The sequence below is a fragment of the Falco rusticolus genome, chromosome 3, assembly GCF_015220075.1.
Source record: "Falco rusticolus isolate bFalRus1 chromosome 3, bFalRus1.pri, whole genome shotgun sequence".
Classification (NCBI taxonomy): Eukaryota; Metazoa; Chordata; class Aves; order Falconiformes; family Falconidae; genus Falco; species Falco rusticolus.
The window spans coordinates 29,689,680-29,716,822 of NC_051189.1; the positions used below are offsets into that span (position 1 = coordinate 29,689,680).

Sequence of the window (27,143 nt, forward strand, 5' to 3'; positions counted from 1 at the left end):
AATCCATATTCCTGGTTTAACATATGCAAATAACACACACACATGCTGTCATGGGTGCCACCAAGTGGAGGAATTTATTTTTATTTTTGAAAAGAGAACAGATTACTAGAGTCACATCACTGCACAATTCAGCACGACCAAGAAAGTGAAAGACACTGTGATCACATCACTTTATTGTTGTAACAACTGGGCTGAAGGGTCCTCACCTTTGCATATCAGGATTCTGAGTACTACTCACCTGCAAGAAATCTATCCTAGTCATGTTGGCACCACTTCCCCCCCCAAATCAACAAAGATGTACACACTGCTAAACCACACTTCCTTCCAAATGACTGGTAGAGGCATTTCAGTTTTACTTGCCGGTACCCTTCAAAAGGAATAGACAGCCAATCTTCTTGCCAGAAGCAGGTAAAAACAGGTGGGAGCAAGAGACTTGCTACTGTGCACTAGTTAGGATAAAAATTACAGCGTTTGCCTGGAAGAACTATTTTGGGGAATGCCAAGAGAAACAGGGAAGCAAAATAACTGGAAGGAAAGACACAATCACAACAAGCTGCAATCAGGAAAATGTGCTAAATCATCTCCTCACTCAGCCCTAGGAACTTTGATGCTGATTTTGAAATATGAGCATTCATGCAGCAAAACCAAGGTTTCTAACACTTGTGTGGGAGGACAGATGAAAATTCTGTCAATTTTAACCTACTTTACCAGTGCATTTTTCAATTCTGTGGCTTTTTGGAGAAGAAATAATAAAAAGCAGAGCGCATAACTGTGTAACATTTTTCTCTCTCCTGCTCTTCTCCAGAGCACTACATTACACTGGCACATTACAAAAACGTAAACCAGTAAGTTATTACATCATGAAGGAAAAAAAATGAGGCTATTCAACTGAGGAAAAAACAGCTAGGACAATAAATTCAGAGCATGTGTAGGGGAAAAAAAAAAATCTTCTGTGAACTCCCCAAACCAAACCTAAATGCACAATAACCTAGTTTAATCAACTACATTAATCAAGAGATGTGAAAGACAACAGCCTACATCCTCACAGGTCTTCTGCTTCCATAAACCCCTGCAACTTCACACCAAAAGATACCAATCTGTCACCTTCCTCAGCCATGCTGCCGTGCTCCACAAAATAATCCCTCCAGCCCCTGCCTGCCCTCCTGCTGGTTGCCTCTGGTCTCAGAGAAGGCCACATCCCTCTCTCTAGGGAAGAAGAGGTCAGGCAAAACTAGAGCCGCTCTGCACCTGCACTCTTAAGATGCAGCCTGGAAGCAGAGGAGCCTGTATCTGGCTCATTCAGCAGGAAATCACCAAGGCAGCTGCAGCCATTGTCAGAAGCACTAGAAGGATGTGCTTTAAAAAACAGAATACCCTCTACTCCCCACTTTAAAACTGAAAAAGATAAACACACTCACCTTTCTTTTTCTGGATTATTATTATTATTGCTGCCTGAAGATTATCGCTATCTGAAGTTCAGCTTCACCCTTATCTGTCAGCTCAATGACAGTATCAGCTGCTCTCAGTTATCCTAAGGGAGAGCCCCGTTACGGCTTAGTATAGTCAAGGGAAAAGCATTTTCTAAGTTTGTCTGAACCTCCACATACTTCTGACATAAACCAGTTCAGAAGAGACAAGAAAGACTTTAAGGGAAGCAGAATTTCCTCTGCCTATGCTGAAGTTCCTGAACGTATAAATTCGACTTAACAACACCAGTATGAAAGTATCACAGAAAATCCCTTGCTTAAATAAATTGACCAGGAGAGCTACAGAACAATTTGACAGCACAGGGGAAGCAAAGAATCACTTGTCACAGCTTACTGGGAAGTCTAAAGCACCTTGTGCCCAGGAGGTGGAAATATGAACACAGTTACTGGAGGCTCAAGGTGATAAACTGATGGGAATAAGACGACCACACCTGAGAGCACATACTGTAAGCATGTGGGGAACTATCTCCTCCCACCAGTTTCTCAAAGAGTACATATGGCTTCGGTAGTGTCCCAAAGGAGGCAACGGAGGCAGGACTCTGGTATCATCCAGGAGATTTAAGAAACTCCTGTAATAGCTGGAAATTGCAGAAGGATGGGGGGGGGGGGGGGGGGTGCAGAGGGGAGGGAAGAGAAAACAAAATCAGAATAGTTTCCACAACCTGAGAAGAAGAGAAATAAGAGTTAAAGAGAAGTCAATGGATATTTAACTTCACAACACAGGAAGTGAGGCAGAACAGAGACAGAAGGAGAAGAAAACAAAGAAGCTGAAGTTAGAAAGCTAGCAAGTCACATGGAAAGGAAAGTTTGTGGTCCTCTTGGAAAAACGCAAACATCCTGGAAGCGAAGCAGTATTCTTGGGGCCTAGAAGACTCCATAGTTCTGAAATTGCTGCTTGGCTTATCCTCTGCTTGAATGGAATGACAGCAAAATTTCCTTCCTTCCCCAAAGGCAAGTGACCAGTTCCAAGAATCCTCCAGAATGATGTCTGGATGAGAATCCCTTAGTAACTCACAAGTTTGACCTAAATTAACCCTGTAGTGAGAAAAATGATCGGGCAAGGGGAGACAAGACAAGAGGAGCACTTGCAGCAAAGGTCTCTAATTAAACACCATACCAAAGCACAGGAGCATGTCTCCGATTTAAGAATTAAGAAGGGACCCCTGGGACATTCTACCTTAGCTTAGGTAACAAGTTCTAAGTAGAACAACGGATGTGTTCACCAAAAATATATTCCTTGGGGCTGTACACAAGTTGCAACAGGAAAAGGCACACCTCAGACCATTTGCAGCTACACTATTTTGTTTTCTTATGCTCCTCTTTCAGCTCAACCCAGGCTTGACCATTATTTTTGTATCTGATAAAAACTATACATCTGGATTCTTAGAACAAGACAGATTACACACTGAACTATATAGCAGGCCTAGGGACAAATTATGTTCTTCTGTCAAATACAGTGTTTAATCAACAAGGCTACTGAAACCTGTGACTGCATACATACAGTGCCACAAAATTGCACATGAGCCCAAAATAAGAGGCACAGCTCAGCCAAAACCTCTCAAGAATCACTGTTTGCCCAGAGACTGCAAGGTCTAGCCTAAAGGAGGATTACATTAACATTTTTGCAGCCCCATTCAGTAGGAGGCAAGAAAAAGTACGTGCAACTTCAAAATATACTGCCAGGCACCCTTCAGAGTGCACCCCTATACCCTTTGTTTCCAAATAAGGCTCCTGAAAATAACCGTGTCCGTTCTTAGCTTTATTTCCATGAATGACTGCAGTGACGAAGTCAACAGCGCCGTGCCTGCGGTGGGGAAGGGACGTGGCGTGGCACACCGGCACCGGGGCCCGAGCCTGCCCGTGACCGGCCACCTAAGGACGGTGACACAGAGCAGTCACCGCCGTCCGCTGAACGCCTGGTAAATCATCTCCTTGAGTGATGTCATTGCTCGATAGCTTAACAAATGCCATTTTTGGCAGCTGCCTGGAACGCACGTTTTGGTAAAGACTTTTAACGGAGAGCCTCAAAACGATCAACAAGTTCCCGGGAAACGCCGCAGGGGCGGACAGCCGCTCTCCGAGCGCAGGCCCCCCGGCGGGGCGCCCCCCAGCCCCCGCGCCGTGCACCGCCCCCGCCGGCCCAGCCTGCGGCGAGCCACGGCCCGACACCGGGTCCCCCGCCCCCGGGTCCCCCGCCCCCGACTGGAACCCCCCCGCCGGGGCCGCGCCGCCCGCCCTCGGCCCCGGGACCGGCCCCAGCCCCGGCCCCCTCCCCAGGACCCCCCTTCGTCCCGGGGCCGGGTACGCGCGGCCGCGGCGCCACCAGCACCCAGGGGCGGGGCGGGGGATCCCCGCGGCGGCGCCGGGGGCCGCGCACCTGGTGAAGGCGAAGGCCATGAGGCTGAGGATGGTGAAGCTGAGAAGGGTGATGGTGTGCGGCCGGTAGAAAAACTCCAGCGTGATGTCCTCCACCTGCTGCTCGTTGATCATACGGAAGTGCAGGCGGTAGTTCACGTCGTCCTTACTCAGGGTCCGGCTCCCCACGCACGACGCCATCTCGCCCCCTTCCCCTTGCCTCACCGCAGCTCTGGTGCTCCCGGGGCGGCCCGGCCCGGCCCGAACCCACCCGGCCGCCCGCGCCGCCTCCCGCTGAGGAGGCGCCGCCGCTGAGAGGCGAGGAAAGGAGAGGAGCGGCGCCGCGCCCGCCTCGCCGAGGGGCGGAGCTCGCCCTGCCGCTCCCGCGGCGCCCCGCGCCCACGCGGTGAGGGAGGGAGGGAGGGAGGAAGGAACGGAGCAGGGAGAGGGGGGGGGAAGGAAGCGGAGCCACACCGCCCCCTTCGAGCAAGCGGTGGAAAGGTCCCTTTTCTGCCTGTCTCCTCCCCCTCCCTTCTCGCGAATGGTCTCGCCCGAGTTGGGGCAGGGGTAACGCGAGGCAGGTGAGGCGTTAGCAGGCCCTGCTGCCGGCGCTGCTTTGGGGGGGGGGGGGCCGGGGCCAGGGTTGCCTGGTGGGGCGGCCGCGCTCGCCCTCCCGGGGGCCGGGCTTCCGCGTGTGGAGCGGGACACGCTCAGGCACGCAGCGTGGGGGCTGCCGGTCCGAGGCGGCCTGCGAGGGGCGGCGGGCGCGGCGCGGCCCGGTCCCCCGCCCGCCCGGTGGCGGGGTGTGAGGTGACCGCTGTGCGCGGAGCGCCCCGTCCCTCTGAGTGGGTTTAGACCCCAACTGGGCTTCCCTTGTGCGCCAGAGGGAGCGGCAGGCGTACAAGGCAGCGGGCAGTGGCGTTCAGAGCCGGCTCCTCTCCTCAGTTAGGCCTCCTCCGTTTACCTCGTATTTAAAGCCCCAGAGCAGGTACTTGGCGCTTTGTAGCGCGTAATGCCAGCTGGAATTAACGCTCCTGCTCCCAGCCCTGCGGGCGAGGTGAGGCTGCGCCTGGGTGACTCCTCAGCCTTTTTGTTTCCCAGCAGGGTGCTGTGCTGAGGTGGAAGATGGCTTTGCGGCAGGTCTCCCGTTGGTGTTGCCTGCTGAAAACGGCCCGTGCAGCTGACTTTCCTCGGAGGCTGAGGAGCTGCAGCAGCACCACACAACCGGGTCGTGAGTGTGCCCCTCAGGCTCTGCTGCCCTCTAGAAATGACGTTCTGTGGAGATTGCAGGCGTACAGGCATGTATCTGTAGGAAGCTGTTCTCCGCCAGACAGTGCCAAGGATGGATGCTTTCCTTCTGAAAGTAACTTGCCTTCACCGGCAAAACAGGAACAAGCAAAAGTAGAAACATTACCTGATCTAAATGCAAAAGCACTTTATGAAGGTAAGAGGCCTTAAGGGTACCATTTCTCCGAAATCTCCAAATCATGCCTTCGGTATCACTCTTGGGTCTCCCATTTTGACCTGCTTATCTAAAATATTTAGCTGAAGTTCTTGAGTTTCACTTGGGTTTAGCCTCATAGTTAATGCAGAATTCCTGCAGTCACTCTAGCGTATAAAGAATACTTTTAAGTCAAGATAAAGATAAAACATTTTCGGTAGAAAATGTCAGTCTGGAGCTGCTGTTTGAAAGGCTTTTCTTTCCCTAACTCTACCAGCAGCAGCTGAGCATTTGCCTTTCTCTCATAGATGTGCCAGTACAAAATAAAGGGTTTTATTTGTCGGTTTTGGTTGCATTTGGGTTTGGGTTTTTTTTGAGTAAGGGTGGGGAGGCCGCCCCTGAAGCAGCTCCCACAACACAGCCGTTTGAATGATCAGGGATGAACAACAGGAGGCAGCAGTGTGAAGCCTGCTCATCCAACTATCTCCTGAGGAAAGGAGATGGATACAAGGTTGCTTTGGTGGTGTTGTCCTAAGGAGATTGCCTCACTTTACTTTTATATCTAAGTGACGATTAAAAAAAAATACCACCCTCTGAAAATAATTCTGGTATGCTGAGGAAACTTGCTCTGGATTACTAAGCAGTCTTGTATGTTCAGATTCTACTTTGAACCCAGCCAACTTGGATCCTACAGAGCTGATTTTTGGGGTGGCTCAGAGCTGCAACTGAGATCTGTATGTTTGTGCAGCTGGTTCTGGAAACAGTGCTGCACCAGAACTGACAGGTCAGCCAGCTCGTATGTGTCTGCACCTGCGGTGCAGTTTATCTATGTGCCTGATTTTTATCTGCCAGCAGACTTACTGTTGTATATATGTGCGTGTGTAGCATTTTTCCTGGTTGGCAGTGTCTACAATGGAATAAACATAATTGCTAACTTTTTTTTGTTGTTGTTCCTGATGGGAGGTCTAAAGAACTTAGAAGTGGCAAAAAAAGGGCATCTATGCTTCCAGAATGGACCTTGGTGTATATTGGTTCAGTCCAAAACAAGTTGAAAGAACAGATTCCTAGAGAGTTATTACTGTTTAAGGTGTGAGTGTTGCTAAGAATGTTTTACTGTGCTTTTGTTTCTGAGGCTTTGAGAAAAAGAAACAAGACCTTCAACAGCTATTGTGTTAGTTGATGGAACTCTTCCTAGAACATTAGGATCATCATACTTACTTTGGAATCAGTCTTGGTAGTTCTGGTGTGGCTTTATTTTCTTGACATGGAAGAGTGTTACCCTAGTCTCTAGGGAGCCGCTGTGAGAAGGTGCAGGGCACAGAAAATCCCCATCGCGAAGAGTTTATAATTAGGGCTCTTGATCAGTAATCAGTTTGATAATTGAGGTGGATGCTAGCTGCCAGCCTGCAAACAGTAATCTTGATCTAGCTGCTGTGAGCTCCTGTCAATGGAAAAATAATCAGTTTAGAGCTGGGGTCCTCAAACCTTTTAAACAGGGGGCCAATGCGCGGATGAAGTGGCAGGCAGTCATCTGCAGCTGCTTGGTTCCCCCCCCCAACCCCTGGTGGGGCAGGGGCGGGGGGGGGCTGTAAATACTGGGGGCCAGATTGAGGACCCTGGGGGGCTGTATCCGGCCCATGGGCTGTAGTTTGAGGACCCCTGGTTTAGAGAAATACTTTTTAAAGATGCTGAGCTTAGTGACTTGGAACACTTAAGGGAAAACAAGTATAATGATGTTCACTTGGAAGCCTTAATGAGCAGGAAATGGAGCTTGATTTCTTTAGCTGTTAGAGGTGGTGGCAGTCAGCAGCCATTCTGTAATGGATAAGACATGATAGCTTGTTTAGAGTTGGCTGTGAAATACCTTGAAAGCTAAAAACAGTTGCAGTTTAGGATGAGGTTCAGAAGAGGCACAAAGTAGTGGGCTTGTTAGGTTATGAAAAATAATGTCTGCAGTAGCCTTTGATCTGGATATGATCAGGCAAGAATGCATTGGTGAAGATATGAAAGACAATTCTTTTTCAAGATGGTGATGTGATCTGTTGTCAGCAGTGATCAAGGCAGTAGGCCGAGGGCAGGCTTGCTGGGTACTATGCTCAGATTTGGCCACATGAGCAAGAGTTGATGGGCAGTGATGAGGAAATGGAATAAAGACAAAAACTGGGAGTAGAATCTATGTTTTCAAATAATAATAGATTGACTGTTCATCTCATGCACAATGTTCTTGCATTTTGAAATGGATTTTAAGAGATCTGTATCGCATTTGGTGGGAGCAGGTTTGTCTTTCATAAAATGTGTTTGGGTCTTCTATGTTTGTTTCTTAGATTGGGATGACATCCCACCTTCATCTGCTTTGGAAGAGATTTCTGAGGAAGAAGCTGTACAGATCATTGCAGAACCACTTCTTCCCCTTCAGTCTTCCACACTCCAAGATTATGTTGATCACTCAGAAACCCTAGCGAAACTTGTCCACCTAGGTATGTGTGATTTTATGTGGTTTGCCTATGTCTGGAGCTTTGGAGAGTCTATAATTTGTGTTTCGATCTTACTGGTTGCCTTGTAAACTTGAAAATGGGAACATTGACCAATGACTAAAAGCAGCAGAATGTTATCCAGGGTAAATGGAAAAAGAGAGGGGACTGTATGACTCACTAGTAATGCCATACTGAAGACAAAGCTGGCTACCTTTAGTCCTGTAGTGCTGTGGATGTTAGAAAGAGGCATCTCCCAAGCTTCTGGAGGTGTGGAGCACTTTGTGTAACTTGATTGGTCTTTCTTCTTTTGGGCTGGTTAAAGGTCCGTTAATTTGGTGCAGAAGAGATTGCAGCTCTCCATCCTTGAAAGGAAGGAAGGAGAGTGGTTGCTGTGCAGAAACTTAGAAGTTGCACACATTAAACTGGAGAGGTAAGAAGGAAAGGATAGAATGCACCTTACTTCATATCAAAAAGCACTTGAACTGTGCAGGGATAGCAGAGTTCAAGGTTGCTGGCCACCTCCTTGTTTCCCAAAAGTGCAAGGAACACTAGAAGGAGGTTGGAGAAATAAACATTTGAGAGGGGGAGATCTGACCCCATGTAGTAACCAGTTGCTACGTGTGAGCCAGTATCCAAAGGCACTTCACTGTGGAATTGTCCTGTTCCCTTGTATAATGGAGTTGGGAATTCCTCGCACACTTCTGTGTACCAAGAGTACATCTCTACATGTGGCACATGCTAATGTTCTTGATTCCTCACATGCAAGATTCACTGCAAAAGTCTTCCTTCAAAAAATAAACTCTGCAAAAGTGTCTATAATAACTGCTTGTTTTATCTGGAATCTTTCCACAATATACAAGGTGTTGTGACCTTGCTGTGTTGAGCAATTAAAGTATGCTAAATCAGTGCAAAAAGGAGTAGTCCTATAAATTTCAACATGCCTTTGTGAAACATTTATAGGAAGTAGGATCTGTGTTTAATTAAAACAATTTCTAATTCTATTTGTTGTAGGAGTTAACCTATTCCAAGTGGAGAAACGTCAAAAGGCAGGTCAACTCCTACTGACCTTGGACTTTGAAAAAGATGTAAGAAAAATACTTCTGTTTCTTAAGGATGTGGGTGTAGAAGACAATCAGCTGGGACCATTCCTGACCAAAAATCCATACATCCTTGCTGAAGATCTGGAAGCTTTAGAAACCAGGCAAGCCTTTCAAATTGCAGCAGGGTGTAATTCTCTTGGCTTGAAGATCTAATTTCCCAGTTGGCCTAACCTTGTGTCAGCCTGTGTCGCTGTTGTGTCCTTTCTCAGTTCCTGGCTCCATGTTCCTGTGCCTTCCCTTCAGTCAGGATTAACATGTGGTGGTATCGCAAGTCAAGTCAACACCCTGAAAACTGACCATTAACAAATTTTACTGCTCATCCCTGTCTGTCTGCCGCAGAGGAATCGGCTTGCCATCCTGGGCCACTTGCTTTATGTGTGTCAGCTTAGATTCAAAATGTTAGTCCCTGAGGCTTCACCTGAATTTGTAGAACAATATTAACCTTTTCAGTCGTGCTTTGGAACTGCTGTCCTAGATGATATGTCTACTCATACATTGTGAATTCTGCAATAAAAGAAGCAGATCAGATCTCTTCTGTGTTTACATCTAACAGCAGCAGAAGGTGACATTTTTTTCCCCATTGTCCAGCTCAGACTGAGCACAAGACTACAATGAGTTAATTTCTGTGTGCGTTCACACTTGTATGGCCTTACAGTGTTCCTCAGTCCATAAAATGGACTTCTATTCTTAAAATTACTCCAGACAGGCTTGCATTAATTCTACAGAACAACTTGTGTCTGTGTGTACATACTTCGCAATGAACTCAGAACATCTTGGTATTTAAAAATTCCAGAAAAAAAAGTCTATTGTCTTGGGTTTTGCACATAGTAGCTGTCCAAGACAGAAATCTGAAAATAAAGCTTTTTGGAAACAGACACGTTAGTAGACTTATGTCTAACGTAGACCTGACATTTCTTCTTTCTCCTTTGCTTATCCATCCTTCAGCTCAGTAAGTGGCCTTTCAGAAACAATAACCAAAAAGAACCTGTGTCATTTTTCAGCAGTCACTTTGAATCTAGATGTCAGAGTTCCTTATACGCTTCTAAAGACAGTGGGTATTGCTATGGTAAACATTCAAACTCTCTGTGAAGTCCGAACAGCTTTTCAGTGATTGTCCTTTAGCACTGCCTGGTTAGTGAAGTAAGGGCTGAACAGGACAATCAAATTTCTTAATTTTCTGCAGCTTGATTTTTCAGTAAGTTTATCGCTGGCACCAGTGAATGCTTTCCTGCAAGCTTTAAAGTAAGTGTACTGCAGAGGGTTTATGGCAGGCTGTGAAGTGAATGTGTCTCGGATAGCTGTCTTTTGAAAGCGGAGTATCACCTTCGCATAAACACTTCAGTGCAGATGGACATGGTATTGGTTACATCACTCTGGAATGTTTTATTGCTGTGGATTCCATGTTGCCAGGAAACAAAACACAAATTTCAATAGATTTGGCATTTGACTTCAGATAAACACTGTAAAAGTCAAAACATTCCATAATTCATAACAATTCTGACAGTTGCAAATCAGTGTCTGTACTGCAGCTGCACCAGATGCTTTGTTTTATGGTATTGTTAATGATGACTTAAAACTGTTAACATGCTACATAGAATTGTTGACCCCTGTAGTAGGGTGAGGGCTAACCTTGGTGCCAACGCTCACAAATTTATCTCAAACTTTGGTCAGGTTGGATGATTGTGTTTCTTCACTATACCAGTTTCTAGAGCCAGGTTGTTACAATCTTGCCGTCTGTCTTTTAAGCTTCTTGCCTTTCCAGGATGTGAAGAAATGCTTTGGGTGTGTATCTTAATGACTTGTCCTGACACCCCTCCACTTGTTTTCTGTTAACAACCAAAAGGTTTTATTTTTAATCTGTTCATTTAGCTATGTTTCTGGGATGCTTGGCAGTTGTGCCCTTGAAAAAATGAATGGAAGAGGTATAGCATAGCCAAGCTGCAGCATCCAAAACACAATGGGATAATTTTTAAAGGGCCAGTTGTTTATAGTAGTGTTCTGCATTTCTCCCCCTCCTAACCTCTCCTTGTTGCTGAGGCTCCTGCAGCCACTTCCCATCAGCATTGTCTGGAGCCTGGGCTCCTACCTTCTGTGTTGGGGTGCCTGCTCAGCTAGCAATTGGTCCTTTAGAGCTTGTTCTTAGATCTTCCGTGTGGAGGTTTTTGGCTTGTGGTGACTTAATTTTTAACGGTTTGTGGAAAGGGAGGGAGGTTGTAGTGACTGGAAGGTATTTTTATTTTTGTTTCCACAAGACATGATTTAACACACAGCCTGTCTTTTGCTGAGTATCTGCTTCTGCAGAATATTCTGCATTCTATTTATATCTTAATTACTGCCAGATAAAAACAGTTCTTGTATGCTGTAAGTTCATTTGACAGCAAATACTTTTGTATATGCTCATTTATAACACAAGGAAATCTCTTCAAATTGTACTTCAAGGTTTTTTGTAAATGGTGGCACAGGGGTTAATCATGTGTCTATTTCTTGTGCTGTATTTCCTCCCCATTCCTTTTTCTGGGAGCCATGGTAATAATCTACTGCAAGTAGTACTTGAAATAGGATTTCACTTTCACTGAATTCAACATTTGGGAAAAGAAAGTAAGCTCTGTTAAACATAAAAACTTTATTCAGCTCCTTCTCCTTTCTGACAACCAGATGTTTTGTAACTAAATCCATGGACCAGTGACTAAAAGTAGGGACCTATTGTAACAAAAGTAACTTCAGTTGATTTAGAAATGTCTTTTTGGACAATGTCTCTACAGATAGCATTGTTGTATGATACTTCTACTCCAGTGCTATTGGCAAAACAGGGATGTATGAGGTATGGTACTCCGTTCTTTCAGCAGTAGAAATGGAATTCATTAAAATAGCAAAAGGCTGTATATATATTCTTGTCTATACCCTATGATGATCTATTAATGTGTTTGCAATCTAGGAGACAGGCTGGTAGTTAAACGTAGGTTAACATAGTTATCTGCTTAAGTACAGCTGGAAGGAATTAAAATCTGTCTTCAGTATTGACATTCTGCTCTGAGGTTTATTTTACTTCTAATTAATTGGAAGGGATGGTATTTTGCTTTTACGATAACTGCAGATTTCCCCCTAATTATTTTTGGCAGGGCTGCATGTTAATGCTAGAACATCTGTCCATTTATAAGATATCACTGAGGAATTTAAGCAAGTACTGAATAAATGGAGGCAATAAAATTTTCATCACTGGATTTTATTTTGTTTTTGTTCTTTTTCTAGAGTGGCTTACCTAAAATCAAAAAAATTTGGTAAGGCAGAAATTGCTCAGATGGTCTCAAGAGCTCCATATTTGCTGTTGTTTTCTGTGGAAAGACTGGATAACAGACTGGGTTTCTTCAAAAATGAACTTGGTCTCAGTGTAAAAAAGGTAAAGACTATATACACTGAAGTCTTTAGGTATTTTGTTAGTGGCAACTGTAAGGCCTTGGAACATGAATACTTGAAGTGTTTAGAGGTTATCCACAAACATTAGTGACATTATTGATGGAATCACAGAGGGTTACAGGAGGATAACGTGATTTTTAACTCTCTGTAGAAGTAATATGGACATCTAACATTCAGAGTCCTGAAGTACAGATCTTGAAGATGATCTGCTACAGGTTATTGTCAAACAAGCATGTGTGTGTCCAGTTTTATTATCTCAGGTGGATCAGAGGACTGAATCCATTCCTGAAACAGCAAGCAGCTTTTCTAAATTATAGAAAATAAATTGGCTCTCTTCATCTTTTCAAGATACTGTAACATACTTAACTCATCAGTGAAAAATGGTCTAATCTGCGAATACCATATCACGCTAAATGCCAAATCATGCTCAGCTCACCAAGAGTAACCCCTGGGTTTGCTCATGGGTGCTTACCACTTTACATGCTTAGCAGATATTTAGCACCACATTTCAGGATCTTCAGAGGAGACAGTAGCTGGACTTCCTTGGATTAAGTGGGCAGCGTAAATTGTTTCCTGCAGTAGTTGGGGACTGCAATAAATGCCAAGTTCCAAGTGGAATCTGGTGTGCTTCTATTGGCTTCTATTAGCTGAACAGTTGTAGCTGTCACAGTGCCTGTTGCTGGCCTTTCCGTGCTTGAGGCAAGAAATCTCACTGGAAAAGGATTCAGTTACTGCCTTATACTCTGGGTGGATTACAAGTAATCACATGGCTTAGGGAATGTGGAGTAATTTCTTGTATTGCCATAATACTGTGGTCTAATCAGATCCTGAGGTAGACAAATTCCACTGCAGCTAAAAAAATCTTTTCATAGCCTTTTATCAGGTAGTGTTTTGTTTACTTTTTTTTTAAAGGTGGGAAGAAATAACTTGAGCACTGAGGGGGACTGGGCACTTGAGCATGCGTACGCTTTCACTCCCTTTTTCTGTCTGTTGTACAATAGCTATGTTATTTTTTATTTTCCAAACATATTTGAGTAACTTTTTGCATCTTAATATACTGCTGCTTCATGCAAACTCACTTTTGGGGTAGAGATAAAATGAAAGTGCATCCCTCTTCCAACTAGGGGAAAAAAGTTTGAGATCTCTATCTTTCTTTCACAAATGGATTTACAAACAAGCTCTCGGTAATCTTTTTTGGTTTGTGTTTTCCTTAATTGTAGACAAAGGATCTGGTAATTCGTCTTCCAAGGCTACTGACTGGCAAATTAGAGCCCGTAAAAGAAAATCTTCAGGTGAGCTTATTAATAGATATTAAAAGTGCATTGTGTATCCACGTAGTTTAAGAGTTGTCAGAAGATAAAATTCCTGGAGGAGAGTCCTGCACAGAGAGAATTTAATGCAGTAATATTAGTGGAGATATAAAATAACTGAGGATTTTGTTCATTTCTTTTCCTCTATAGCTTGCAAGCTTACAGCATACGTGGAGCAGTATCTTACACTCCTTGCTACCCTGATGGAGGTTAGAAACTTCATCTGGGTCCCTTCCTGCTACCTGATGACACAAATTGTTACCCATTTCTTTATGACGAGTGAAAAATAGGGCCTGCTCCTGCTTTCCCCCCAGCCCCGCCCCCCCTTAATTATTACTTTTTTTTGCTAACTTGGATTGTCCATGAGGATTTAGGAGCAAGAAATGTGCAGTTGATTATTTTCCTCTTGGCAGGTAGCTGGTCTGCCAAAATGTGCATTTGACACCTATTGTCTGATAGCAGATGGTCGTTATTAACAACTGTTGGGTAAATAACTTCAAAACCACAGGGACTCCTTTCCCTTTTGAAAATGTAACTGTGTATTGGTTTAATTATTGTGCTGTAAAGCCATCTAAGCCAAACAGCATGATGTAGTGTAACAATTTCAGAAATCCCATTATCCTATAACACATAACTATGAATTAAAGTATGTAATTTTCAGAAAGACTTACTGCTCTGAAACTATTAAACACTGGGAATCTTGCAATCTGAAATGTGTGTGGTAAGGGAGGAGACTGGAAAGTAGCAGACCGTTCCAATTAATAGTGCTTTCTTTTTAATGAACATTGTTTCCACGGGCTAGGGAGATTCAGTATACTGTAATGAATGTGTTTTTAAGATCCTCAGTTCTATGTGAATATCTTGTCTATCTACCAAAAACTTTGTAGTGTAGCATCCTTATTTTTAGTGTTCTAGAGAGAGAGGAAGAATTTTTTGATCCTCACTATTAGAATCTACTGATAAGTAGAAGCTGCAGCCTTTCAGGAGGTTGGGTGTCTCAGATTCAGAATCTGGGTTCAGACCTGTGTGTCCTAAGCTGGTGGTGAAACCCCTGGAAAATGAAACCATATACCAGCAGCCCAGAACTGATGTGGTGCTATCCCTCATTCTGAGTGGGCTGTTATTTAGAAACAAGTTCTGCTGTTGATACTGGTTGTCAAAAGATAACAATTATGGACTGAGTGAGCAGAAGGATGGCTTATTCCATCCTCTGAAGGTTTCATCAAACAGTTAGAGATTAGCTGATGTGGTAAAACTGGAAAGCTTGCATTGTCACTGCCTGTTGTGGGAATCATGCAGAGTATGTTGAATATTGCTGGGGCTTACATGGTAAGGATATTAGCATACGTGGTCTACAGCGTTACTGAATGTTTGCTGTCATACCGAGTGCAGTCAAAGCAACTTAAACTTGAACTCACTGTTCATGTCCAGAGGGCTGATCCATTTCACAAACTAGAAAAGAAAAGTTCAAGATTATTGCCATAATTACCTCTACAGTGGGGCCAGCTATACGAGTCCACTGATTTAACATCAGGTCTTACTCACGTTGAGTATATTAATGCAGTAACTTACCTCGACCAAGTCAAATCCATGGATGATACCACTAAATAGCAAACACATTTCTTCATACTTGAATGCTGTCTTAGTTGATTAGTATGTCCTGTGATATGTACATTATTTATAAAGCAGATAAGGAAGAACCAGGAGTCAAAAGACCTGATTATAGTCACCTCTGGAAAGAATTCCTTGCAAGGATTTGAAAGCCCTAATGTAGCTTCAACGCTTAGATTCTAAGCCTTTCCCATTGTATTTGCCAGGCAGCTTTGGAAAAGAGCTGCAGTCTTGGCATATCAAACTGGGGAAAAAAAAAAGCACCACCTTTTTGCCAACTGAAGAAGTACCCGAGTTAGATTTGAAAGTCTGGTTATGCTGACTGGCAAGCACACCTGCTTTGTGACTGAAAACAAGCTGCTTGTAAATGTCACTGGAGGACAGAAGAAATGGCTGAGTTACCAGACACTCTTGTATGCTGAATTCCTTTCTCAAGAACTCAGTGAACTGCTTGCCATTCTGCACTTTGGGAGGAGTGCTCATGATTTTGTTGAAAAAATGTGTTTTGTTTTCCTTTGGGGAAACCTTAACTGAAGTCAAGGCAGTCTCTGGAAAAAGACATCTTATTTTAGATATTAACCAATGGTAAAAGAAATTGAATACACAGCATATTCTACACATCTCTTTCAGGTTCAACAGACTTAATTTGAAGACTACAGTACTGAAATTATACTCCCTAATATAAAAATATAACTTGGAAACATTAGCAAAAGAAATAACCTGTTAACAAAAGTAGTCAGTAGCTGTTTGATTGTCGTGTTTTAGAGAGCTCAACAGCTCAGCTCCACAGCTAGAAAGTCAGTCCCTTTTGACAGCTCGGTATTGAAACTGATAAAAAACTCTTTAGAAGAGAATTTTTATGCTTGTAACTGCCATGCATACTGAGACACAGCATTTTTGTTCATATCTCAGACAAGCTGAAAAATACATAGTAATCATGGAATTCATCTTTACTTCAGGGATACTCTAGAAACAAATTATACTTTAATCCAGAATGATAAATAAGTGGCAGATATTACTGTGGATTGTATTGTTGTTGCTGTGTCACAAAGGGGAGAATAATTTTGCATTAGTTTATTTCAGTGGCAGGTTAAAATAAGCTGATTTTGCTGTAGCTAACTTTTGAAGATAAAATTGTGCTCTTTTTCAGGTTTGTCAGATTGAACTTGGTTTTCAACGTAATGAAATTCAACAGATTGTGTTTAAAACCCCCAAGATTTTAACTGCAAGTAAAAAGAGACTCAAACAGACATTTGACTACTTACACAACATAATGGGCATTCCCCACCACATGCTTACTCGTTTTCCTCAGGTGAGCTATTAATCTGGGAATAAATAGTAGGTGCTCTTTGCACAGCTGTGTCACTAGTTTGGTGCTGAAGATGGAGCCTTGCTGTATGCAGGACATTTGAATTCTTCAACTTGTCTGTGGCTTTCACTCTACTTGGCATAACTTTTATTAGCAGTTCAGCAATCATTGAGGATTCCAGTGTGGAAATGCCCTTTTCTCCTGGCACATGTGACACCACCACTCCCAGTCTTGTGAATTTTTAAGTCTTCAACAGAAGTAGTCATGGCTTATCTCTTCTGGATTCATGCAAGAGAGATTACTGCCTGCTTAGGGATTCCTTGTCCTGAAATCTTACCTAAAGCTAAGACACACAAGGGAAGACAGATCATGCAGGACATCTGTTCATTAGACAATAGATATATATATAAACATTTCTTTCAGATTTTTCTAGTTAAAAAAACCAATTTTTGTAGATTCTAGGACCTGAAAATACTGTTTAAAGGTAAAAGAAGTTCTGCCCATTAGGCAATCAGATTCTCATCAGTCTTCCTATTGCTATGGCAATAGCTAAAAAATCAAAGGAGTGAAAATAGATGTTTCTTGATGACTATTTTGTTCTTGTCTGTCTCCTCATTGTGGTTATTTCCTTACTAATTAAAATTTGAAAGCACTAGTCACTTCATCCAATGCTGACATGCAATCACACTAGCTTCTTACAAGGAGAAAAAGAAAACACAACTTCTGAACTGCAGTAATTTTCTTCCTAAAGCAAGTCTAGTAGGGAATCTCCAATCTACCTGGCTAAAAAGTCAAAATTATATGGGGAAATAAAAATACTCTTTGGGATTTTGATTACTTATCTTGCTATTTAATATATCTTAAGGATACTTGCTATAACTCCAATCCATGTGTCACTTTTGCCCTCCCTGACCTGCAAGTGACCAGAAGTCTGGCTCACTTCCTTCTCAATTGTCTTATTGTTGGCTTTGTGGTGGTTCACCTCGTTATTTCCCTTCTCTTTGTTTGGAAGGGTAAGTGGAGAGTTTCCTCTATTCCTTGTTCTTGGTGCAGTCATCCTCTCTCTTCTCTGTTTTTCCATTCCATCCTCAAAAACTATGAGTTCCAGCATATGGCTAGTGCAATTTATATGTATTAACTTGTGCATTCACAAATGCATGCTTGTCTCCTCCTGGTTTTGCTTCTGTCTTGAATGACAGCAGTGCTGAAAATGAGGCATACAGGACTTTTGTGTCAAATTCTTTCTGACGTTACAGCTGCTGCTGTAACCATCCTTCCTGTTGGCTAGCTCCCTCTTAAAATTCAAGGAAGGCAGAGGAGGAATAGTAGTTTTGCTTTCTGTCCTAGTTCAAATTAGTTTACATCCTCATGAAATCCTTTCAGTAGTGTAGTCTCTTCTTTTTAGTAAATCTGCTCGCTTTCATTGCGCTAGCATTCATGTTTTCACCATTGTCTTCTCTAAGGCGGTGTCTCTTTCTTCCATTATACTGCTCAGAAATGCAGAGTGAGATCTCTGCTTTTGAGACTTAACTGTGCATCTCGTCTTCCCTACTTATCTCTCTTTGTAGATGTTCCACTGATTTCTTTCATGTTTCTCCTACCATTGTTTTCGCCTTTGACTGTCTAGAACTTACTGTGACAAGCATCTTCAAAGATAGGCATTGCTGTGCAGCAGAAGATAAGTGGTTGTTTTGAACCACTGCGCTGTGCCTTTTGGCTTTTGTGTTACGACAGGAGCCACAGCCACTGTGCAGTTCACTTATTTGTATTATGCCATGTGTTCACCTGTTCATTTCTTCTTTATAACAGTGCACATCTGAATCTGGCTATATAAATAAAGGCTTCTGATAGCATAGGGGAAAATGCTTATTCTTGCTCCCTGTTTCTGAATGTCTCCCCTCTACTTGGCTGTGATTACAGAGAAGTAGTGTAATTATATATAAACAAAAAAAAAAAAGAACATGCTTGAGAGTTGTATCACTCCCTGATTTTCCCTTGGGTACGTATGTCAGCATATTGTATTAAAGCATTTATTTAGAATTTAGGTAATTTATATGTAAATGTAACCTACCTAGTGTTTAACATAAATAAGAAGAAAAGATGCAGACTATTTTCTTTCTAGATCTTCACTTTGTCTAAAAAATAGCTCTTATTTTAGGTTTATCAGTGTCTGAAATTAAGACAACCTAAAAGTTTCTTCTCTTTCTTTCTCAGGTTTTCAACTCAAAGCTATTACGAATCAAAGAGAGACATATGTTTCTTACATTCTTGGGAAGAGCCCAGTATGACCCAGCACAACCCAGCTACATCTCTTTGGACAAGCTAGTATCCTTGCCCGATGAGGTGTTCTGCACAGAGATTGCCAAAGCTTCTATACGGGACTTTGAAAAATTCTTAAAAACACTTTAATTAGTAACACATGTAAAAAGGAATAAAGTTATTAAAAAAACATATTTTATGAAACTGCTCCCCTTTATGGTCTCCTAACTTCTTAATTACTGGTTTAAGAAGTCGTTGCTTATGAAACATTTGTAGGATTTAAAGGCTCACAGTAATATTCTTTATGGTGACTTAAAAATATTCACTCAGTCCTCCTGAAATATGTATGTTGATTTGCTACTGATGCAGTCCTTGTAATTTATTGCTAACTTAATTTGGAGTGAATGATGCAGCACACTAAAGTGGATTATTTTTTTTTCTTTCAATATTTTCAGAGGTTTGGGAGATGGCAAAACAGGCTAGTGACTTATTCCCTATCTTGCCCTCTGTCTTCTCCCCTCTCCCTCCCTCCCTGGCTCCCACCCAAAAGTTAGAATAACAAGGTAATGTGGTAGCGAAGAAGTGATGCGTTTACCTGCTTTTATCTGAAGAGCTAATAATGTTACTCTTTTCCTTGTGCAGTGGAAAGCACACCATTACATATGTGAAGCCCCTCATATATAAAGGCATTTTCCAGCAAGTTACAAAGTCTGAAGTTGGCTGCTGAAGTTAATATTCTAAAAGCTGTGGAGTGAAACTTGGTTTGAAATAGCAAAGAAAATCAGCAAACTGAATCTAAGCAAATTACAGAAATAAAATAAAATTATACATGCCTCTGAAATCTAGGAGGAGCTTATTTTAAGTCACTTTTCTTTTCCCCTGGTTGAGAGTCAGGAAGCAATTTTTCCCCAGCCCAATGAGATTTGTATAGCTTCAGTAGACAAGTAAGCAATGAAAAGAGGCTGTAATATATACTTGACAGAGTTACCTTGCTCAGTTATAACAACTGATGTTAATGCTAACATTAGGAATCGTGGGAGTATTAAAAGTACCGAATTCTATGAATAAACAAATCGTGTTAATACAGAATTACCAAATGCTTCACAGCGTATTTGGGCAAAGTGAAGAAACTGACTAAATGCAAATACAAACTGTCTGATAGTTCATTGTTCAGAAGTTTCCATTCTTTCAGTTAAAACGGTTCTGGAAACTGAAATCCAGATGTTTTCATTTGGATTTAAGCTTATTTAATGAAAAAGCCTCAATGTTTTCAAAGCTCAGAGTTGGAGCATAAAATACCAATTTGTATGTAGATAGAATAAAATTCAAAAGGTTAAATTCCCCTAATAGGTGGGAAGTAAAGTAAGGTTAAAGAGGCATTTAAAGAATGAGAATACTAGTGATCTCTGGATTATGACTTGGGTCTTTTATCCAAAGTAAAAATTTGGAATTTGAATTACAACACCCATGAAAAGGAGTGTTGTCAGAACAAGCAGGGTGCAAAATAATATACTGGGGCATCTTCACCTGAAACACAGTAAAAAGCCACATTCATTGCCTGAAATATATATCTGAGATGCTCTCTTTTATCTATTGTTCTCGTGTTTCCCACTCTGTTGGCCTGGGAAGATGACTTGAAATCCTCTATTAAGGAGGCTGTTCTTGGTGGAGAAGCATAACAAATTTCATCTAAAGTGGTGGCTGGAATGTGATAAACACTTTCCCCCATTCCCTCCTTTTAAATAAAAATTATCTAAGTCTAATTCAATATGCTTATTTAGATTTTGACTGTATTAAATGCTAATAACAAACTATGATCTTCAATCTATAAAAATACTTAAAGTAAAAATTAACGTTAATAGAAAGTATGTGAGTTCATAATGCCAAAGTAAAGAGTTTGGTTTTGCAGGTTTACTCCGCTGTCCTTATCACAATCTATATTATCATGTGAAAAACCATTATAATATAAATTTTATTATAGAATGGATGTATTTTGAATGTCTCAAACTTTGAGCTTTTAATTCCTTTAGTATTTTTAAGTGTAAAAATGATCATTGCCAGAGCTGAACCAGTTTCTTTGAAATGTTAAATCTGTGATCTTATGCCAAAATAGCTTCCCAGAAATACCATGAAGAAAGGAAGCAAAAGACTTTATGGAGAGTGCTAAAAGGAAAGGGGAGAGAGGATAGAACTTTCTGAGGATCATGCCAAATACTTTTTGGCTTTAGGATGGAAAAAAAAATCTTTAATAGAAATGTTTAGCCTAGAATTAACAAACTCATTGTAGCCTTTGTTCTTGATCAGGGCTAGCAGCCTTCGATTGATAGTGTTGATTAATTGAGGCTTCCTGTGTACAATACAGCACAGACTCTTTGCAGTCTGCTGACTTGCAGTTTGAGCTGTGCTGTTTGCTTGCATATCGCATCCAGCCACATACATGCTTTTCTGACTGAAATTGCTTACTGTAGCAGGATTTCTAGAATAATTCCACATATTTATTTCATTTCTTTGAAAACGCAGTGGTTCATTTCTGAAGGAATTGCTGGGGAGGGGCAGTGAGCTGTGCATTAGAAGACAGAGGTGCTCACCCGGCAGCTGCAGATACCAGGGCAGAGAGGTTTCTGCTTCATTCTGCGATTGATGACTTGGTGTTTTGTTTACTGTGATTTACAACACATTTTTAGCTGGCATTCACCTTTACCCCTCTGTTTGCAGGTTTGGGGTCTGAAGGTTCTTCACAACACCCAGTTACACCAGTCCAGCTGCCCTGACTGACAGCTGGATTACCTTACACCGGAACCAGTGCTTGTTCACTCCAGCCGCAGCCGTGCAGCTGAGACCGGGCACCGCTACCGGTGGCCGCAGCTCGGGCTAACAGCGGCCCAGGGAGTCGCAGCCAGTTTGCGGAGCAGCTGCGGCGCACGCACACTGTGAGGAAGCCTCCTTGTGCTCCTCGTTCTGAGTAAGCGATGATTAATTTTGGCTTAATTACCGGTCCTCCAGCACCGTAAGCATTATTTCAAACCATCGTAAGTCACAGGCCTCACCGCGCCCGCCGTGGCCTCTCCGTCCTCTTCCCGCCCGCGGGCAGGTGCCTCAGCGCAGCCCGGTGGTCACGACGGCTGCCGCGCCAGAAGGCGGCCTAGCGGGGGGTCGAAGCAGGGGCAGGCTGCCGCGGCGGAGACCGGTGAGGCCGTCCCCGTCCTCAGGGACGTTCGCCACCCGCCTGGAGAAGGCACCGGGCGAGCGGAGGCGGAGAGCACGGTGGGCACCTCCCTGGGCCGCCGTTCGGTTTCGCCCCTTGCCCCCGCCCGGCGGGGCGCATGCGCCAGCGCTGAGGCGGCATTGGCGGGCCTGCCCCGCCCCGGGGAGCGGCGGGTTACCCGGAAGGCAGCGCGCCGCGCCGAGGTCGACATGGCGGCGAGGGCGTCCGGTGAGGCGGCGGTGCGCGGTCGGGGGCGGCCGTGCGGGGCTGTGCCTGGCGCGCTTGCGGCGCTGGGCTCGCCCGCTCCCGCGCCGGGAGACGAGGCGGGCCGTGACGGGGGGCGGGGGAGCCGCAGGACGGTGCGCGCCGTGTGCCCTTGACAGGGACAGCTAGTCTGCTGCCGGTATGGCCCTGGCGGCGGGCTCCCGCGGCACGGGCCTCAGCGCAGGGAGCCCAGCTCCCATACGGAGGTGTTCTGGGAGCAGCGGGGCAGGGGGTGCTGCGGCGCACGGGAGGAGCCCCTGGGCTGCTCCGGAGGGGCTCGGGGATCGCTGCCCTGCCCGGGTACAGACTCCAGGCTTAGCTGGTCTGTGGCTCCTTCTCAAGCTTTAAAGCACGAAGGAATAAGGCCTGGTGAGGTACTGGGCTAATGGCATACTGGCGTCACGTGTAACACTGGCTTTATGGGGTGACTTAGTAAGGCAACTGACTTAAAGCCATGAAAGATAGCTTGCCCTGGCTGCATTGCCCGTACCGTGCTGTTTCTGGATTTCTAGACCCCTTGTTGAGTTACTTCAGTGGTGTTTGGTACTGCGTTGTACTTGATTACATGTCAAAACACCTTTGCTATCCAAAATCACAATTAAGGAAAGATGAACCTTCTACTCGTGGTATGTTGTTGGGGTTTTTTTGAAGTCTGAATTACCTTTTTTTTTTTTTTTTTTGAGGTTTCAGTGTTGACTTTCCAATTGACTTTGGGAGCTCTTTTGAAAAGGAAGCTCTGGAATAGTATTTAAGTAACTGGAGAGGAGAGCAGAAGGTTAACAGCATAATAATATGCTGGCCTTGAAATTGCATGAACCCATAGTGAGAGCTGGAACTCAAATAAATTATTTGAAAAGCATGATGGTTTTGCTTTACTTAGAACATGTTTTTAGATCAAGTAAGGGTTGTGGAGCCTAAGTGTTGGTCCTGTCTTTAGCAATGAACTGTTAACATTGCTCAAAGTTGTAAGTTGTAAAAGTAAGTTGTAAAGCAGTCTAATATCCAAATTTAGCGAAACAGAGATCTCATTGTACATAGCAAGCACATGGTCTACCTTTTCAGTGTCTGTAAGGGATATTAAAAAGCAGAGAGGCCAAGTCACATGTACTCAGATTCAGACTTAATGTAGTGTTGCATTACTGCATGTGAAGGAGGTCAGCAAATATTTGTGTGCTGTCATAGTAGTGTGTAAATGTTGAATTTTATACTGCTTTGCAACTGATGATGGCCACCTTCAGTTGCAGGAGGTGGTCGGTTGTTAGACAGAATTCGCAAGTGGTATTATAATGCAGCTGGATTCAACAAACTTGGTAAGTATTTCATTGAGTTTTTAAAAGCCCTGCAAATGTAATAATCATCAAACTAGTTTGTAACTGGTCTACGTATGTGCAGATTAGCATAAGTCTTTTTGATCAAAATTATCTGCTACTTTTGTGGGGGAAAAGTTAACGATAGCTTCAGTCAGTAGGCTTGCTACCTAGTAGTGAATGAGTGACTTTTCTGTTACTACAGTGTTTGCTCTTGTTTTCAATGAAATAACTTAAAACAGCTAAGGTTAAGCTGGAGCAGTTGAAAAATCTTTCAGAAAGCAGTCCTGAAAGCTTGATGGTTTATCCTTTCCCACCATGTCACTTTCACTGGCCAGTATCTTCTAACCCAAAGGTTGCCCTTGAAGCTGGAGAGGTTCCCACTGATAGCAGTCAATCTGTCTGCAATACTTAAGCAAAGTATACAAAGTGCAGAAAGGGATTTAGTTAGTTTTGCCCTTGTAACTTCACTTGGTGTCTCTCTGACCTGCGCAATGGTGAAGTAGGTGTAAAAATAGCATTTCCTTAAGTAGAGGCGATGGCCTTGATGGTATTGTGTTCAATTTGTTCGGAGTTGCTACCAAGTTTGTTTCAACTATGTAGATGTTCTTGAATGACAAGAGAAACTGAATATTCAGAGGCTGTAATTTGCTGCTGACCACAATGAGAGCAAATCATTTAAAGGAAGTTAACATACGTGCCCTGGGGAAGTTAGAAAAAAATTTGCAAGACAGCTGTAAAGGAATAAGCTTAGGTCTTTTCTCCAGAGATGCAGTGCTTGCTTAGCTCTTCTTATGTGTGCTGAAATTCTTAAAGACATTAATGCTTTTTGATGCTTTTCTGAGAATGCAACTAAAAACTGAGGAGAAACACTGAATTTAATCTAGTGGTTAAACCAGCAGCTATGCTCCCTGTGCCTTTGAAATAAATTACAAAACTGAATTCAAGAATGTGTGGCTCTAAATTTCTTTTCTATTGGAAGGCTCCTGCCAACTCGGTCACATGAGATAAAAACCTTCAACCATAAGTCAGTAGGCATACTCTGGTAATCTGTATCGATCTTGGAATGCTACAAAACTAACATTTTGTCCCGTGTTGTTAATACTGAAACTTAAAGCAGTGTTGGTTGAACTTCAGGAATCCTTTGTTCCACAGACAGTGTGAGGGTGTTCTTGGCTTGGAGAAGACCAGGTACTTCTCCTGGATTTAGCTTCTGATTTGGGGAGGCATGGGAGGGAACCAGCTTGTGCACAAACACCTAGCTTCACGTTTCTGTAGCTGAATATAGTCAGTGCAGATCTAGTCATTATGCACAGTGAAGTTTAGAGATAAGTTCTTCAGTACTGAAGTAATTATATGTGTGGTTGACTGATGGATTCAGAGCTCTTAAAGCTTTTACCTAGATAGTCACCTTAAATACAGATACAAAATTAGGTGAGCTTAAGTTCACCTCTCAAATCCAGAATAGTTACTGTTTTGTATATCTATACTCTTATGAAACGCATTGAGTTAAATGCCCATTTCCCTATTCCTCCTTAAGAAAAGGAGTAAACCCAAATAAACAGAGTATGTGAAAGCTAGAGTTTAGTTTGTTCTTTGTGAGCAGTTAGTGGTTCTCTGTTTCTGGATTGGTTTGAGTTTTCTTGGTAATTTACCATTGGAATTGTTTTGCCCATGTTACATATAAAAAAACTATGTCAATCTTAAATCTTACTTAAGAACATTTATTCAGTGATATGGTAAAATCTTCTTGGCATAGGATTAATGCGAGATGATACACTGTATGAAGATGATGATGTAAAAGAAGCACTGAAGAGACTTCCAGAACATCTTTACAATGAAAGAATGTTTCGCATAAAGCGAGCACTTGACTTAAGCCTGAAACATCAGATCCTTCCAAAAGACCAGTGGGTGAAGTATGAAGAGGTATGTGTACAGAGTGTTTCCAAGGTGGAGGTCTTAAATGGTACTGCTATGACTGGTCTTTGGGACTTTCAGTCTCTGAAGACATGTTACATGCTTACGTTTCTTTGTAATGAGTAAATGAGCGTGTATCTTGTAGGCTGCCTGTGGAAAATACAGCTGTTGATCACTGTTTAAAAATACCTGTTTTTCAGTGGAAACTACAAAATTTTTCTCAAGATAACAGAAGCTTTAAACTACAGCTTAGAGCCATAGCATGTTGTTCGTATTTGGACAAAATACTTCTAAGCTGTCAGCTAAAGAATACACTGTAACTAGTAACTATCTTAGAACTTCTTGTAAAAGGTCTCTTGCTGCTCTGATGAATTTCTGAATTGTATAGAAAATCTCAAGCTACAGCTTTTGTTAATGAAGATGCCAAGGAAGAATAATTTAAAGCGAAATCTTGCATTAAAGCAAGTGTCGTCTTGTAATTTGAAAAATAAACTACACTTTCCTTTTCAGATGTAACTGGGGTTTTTTTGTAGTGGATTCATTCACAGACTTTGCATTATTATCCATCTTAGCTTTCTCCAAACTACCAGGCAGAGAGGAATCTTATCGCTAAACTTCTGATTGTAGGATAGTGTAAGGTTATTGTGTTTCTGTGTATAAGCAGAGGCTGTTTCTCATAGCCTTATTAGTTATATTTAAGTAACTGCTGCATTAAATAACTGGTTGCATAGCTCCTTAAGCAGCAGTTTGGTTTGTAACTGTTAAACATGGTCAAGGTGTTCCATCAAATCCAAGTTTACGGTGTTGTTTAGAAGTTAAGTTCAAAATTAATTTTTCCAGGGTATTTTAGTTGGACTTTGAACTAATTAAGTGGATCTTGTATGTTTGGGTATCTGCCAAAATAACATAGTTTCTAAAGGTATAGCTGGAAGCATCACTTTGCTTGTGAATGTTGGCGAGGCGTTAAGAATTAGTGGCTGCTGCAATAAAGAACTTGTCATTGCAGACTTGGCAGATACAAAATTGACATTTTTAGAGTAAGTAATGTTTGATTTTTTTAATTTTTCTTTTCTTGTTAGGTTGGGATTTAGTCAAATCTGAAGAGGAATGAGAGACAAGTAGTCTGTAGGAATGGCTTGAGGTGTTTCTGGACCTCCCTGTAAGTTTAAATATATTCTTTTCTTTTTCAGGATCAGCATTATCTTGAACCATACCTAAAAGAAGTAATCCGTGAAAGACTTGAAAGAGAAGCATGGAACAAGAAATAACTATTCAACTACTTCATGCAAATATCCACATATTTCTGATGTTTTTCAACATTTGGTTATAGAAGTCTACAGGGAGGCAAATGTGAGGCTGAGGAATACAGTTTCAGCTTGTTCACTGAATCTGTTCATCCAACTAAAATAAACATGTCAAAGTATAAAATCTACTTGGAAGAGTTCTTTGTAAATGTTAACAAGCTAATGTTCAGATCTTTCCTATGAGCATATACATTACATGTTACTTTAGTGGTATGCAGTCTTCGTTCCAGCTTTTTGATTCTTACACTTTTCATAGTACAGCTGTTCTCTGCGGTTGTAGGGTTAGGTAAGAAACATGCAAGGCTGTTGGTGCTAGTTGCTCTGTTAAATTAAAAGGGGTTGCTTATTTCCTTTATCGCTTCTCCCTGGAGACAACAATACTGGGT

At 42.6% G+C, this 27,143-nt stretch overlaps 3 protein-coding genes across 8 annotated transcripts in view; 2 read left to right on the top strand and 1 right to left on the bottom strand.

The window, feature by feature from the left end:
• PTDSS1 (phosphatidylserine synthase 1) overlaps positions 1-4,183 on the bottom strand; it is a 32,713-nt gene extending 28,530 nt beyond the window's left edge. For both annotated transcript variants that reach the window (XM_037378868.1, XM_037378867.1), the window contains exon 1: positions 3,865-4,183. In XM_037378868.1, the coding sequence (XP_037234765.1) occupies positions 3,865-4,043 (179 nt within the window). In that variant the 5' untranslated portion in view covers positions 4,044-4,183. The remainder of the gene's footprint in view (positions 1-3,864) is intronic.
• Positions 4,184-4,279: 96 nt separating this feature from the next.
• Positions 4,280-18,966, top strand: MTERF3 (mitochondrial transcription termination factor 3). 4 transcript variants are annotated; one of them, XM_037378871.1, is made up of 8 exons: positions 4,280-4,423; positions 4,947-5,286; positions 7,608-7,760; positions 8,769-8,958; positions 12,107-12,254; positions 13,492-13,563; positions 16,343-16,504; positions 18,716-18,966. In XM_037378871.1, exons 2-8 carry the CDS (start codon positions 4,968-4,970, stop codon positions 18,908-18,910), a joined length of 1,239 nt encoding a protein of 412 aa, XP_037234768.1. In that variant the 5' UTR covers positions 4,280-4,423; positions 4,947-4,967; the 3' UTR covers positions 18,911-18,966. The 4 variants fall into 4 exon arrangements, with proteins under 4 accessions (XP_037234768.1, XP_037234767.1, XP_037234769.1 ...); XM_037378870.1 differs by having other exon boundaries at positions 4,281-4,423; positions 4,944-5,286; XM_037378872.1 differs by lacking the exon at positions 4,280-4,423 and adding an exon at positions 4,483-4,830 and having other exon boundaries at positions 4,944-5,286.
• Positions 18,967-22,072: 3,106 nt separating this feature from the next.
• On the top strand, positions 22,073-26,885 carry LOC119144055 (cytochrome b-c1 complex subunit 7). Of its 2 annotated transcripts, none has more exons than XM_037378875.1 (4): positions 22,073-22,193; positions 23,468-23,539; positions 25,296-25,462; positions 26,644-26,885. In XM_037378875.1, the coding sequence occupies exons 1-4, from the start codon at positions 22,175-22,177 to the stop codon at positions 26,719-26,721; spliced, it is 336 nt and encodes a 111-aa protein (XP_037234772.1). In that variant the 5' UTR covers positions 22,073-22,174; the 3' UTR covers positions 26,722-26,885. The 2 variants fall into 2 exon arrangements, with proteins under 2 accessions (XP_037234772.1, XP_037234771.1); XM_037378874.1 differs by lacking the exon at positions 22,073-22,193 and adding an exon at positions 22,348-22,368.
• Positions 26,886-27,143: the final 258 nt, after the last annotated feature.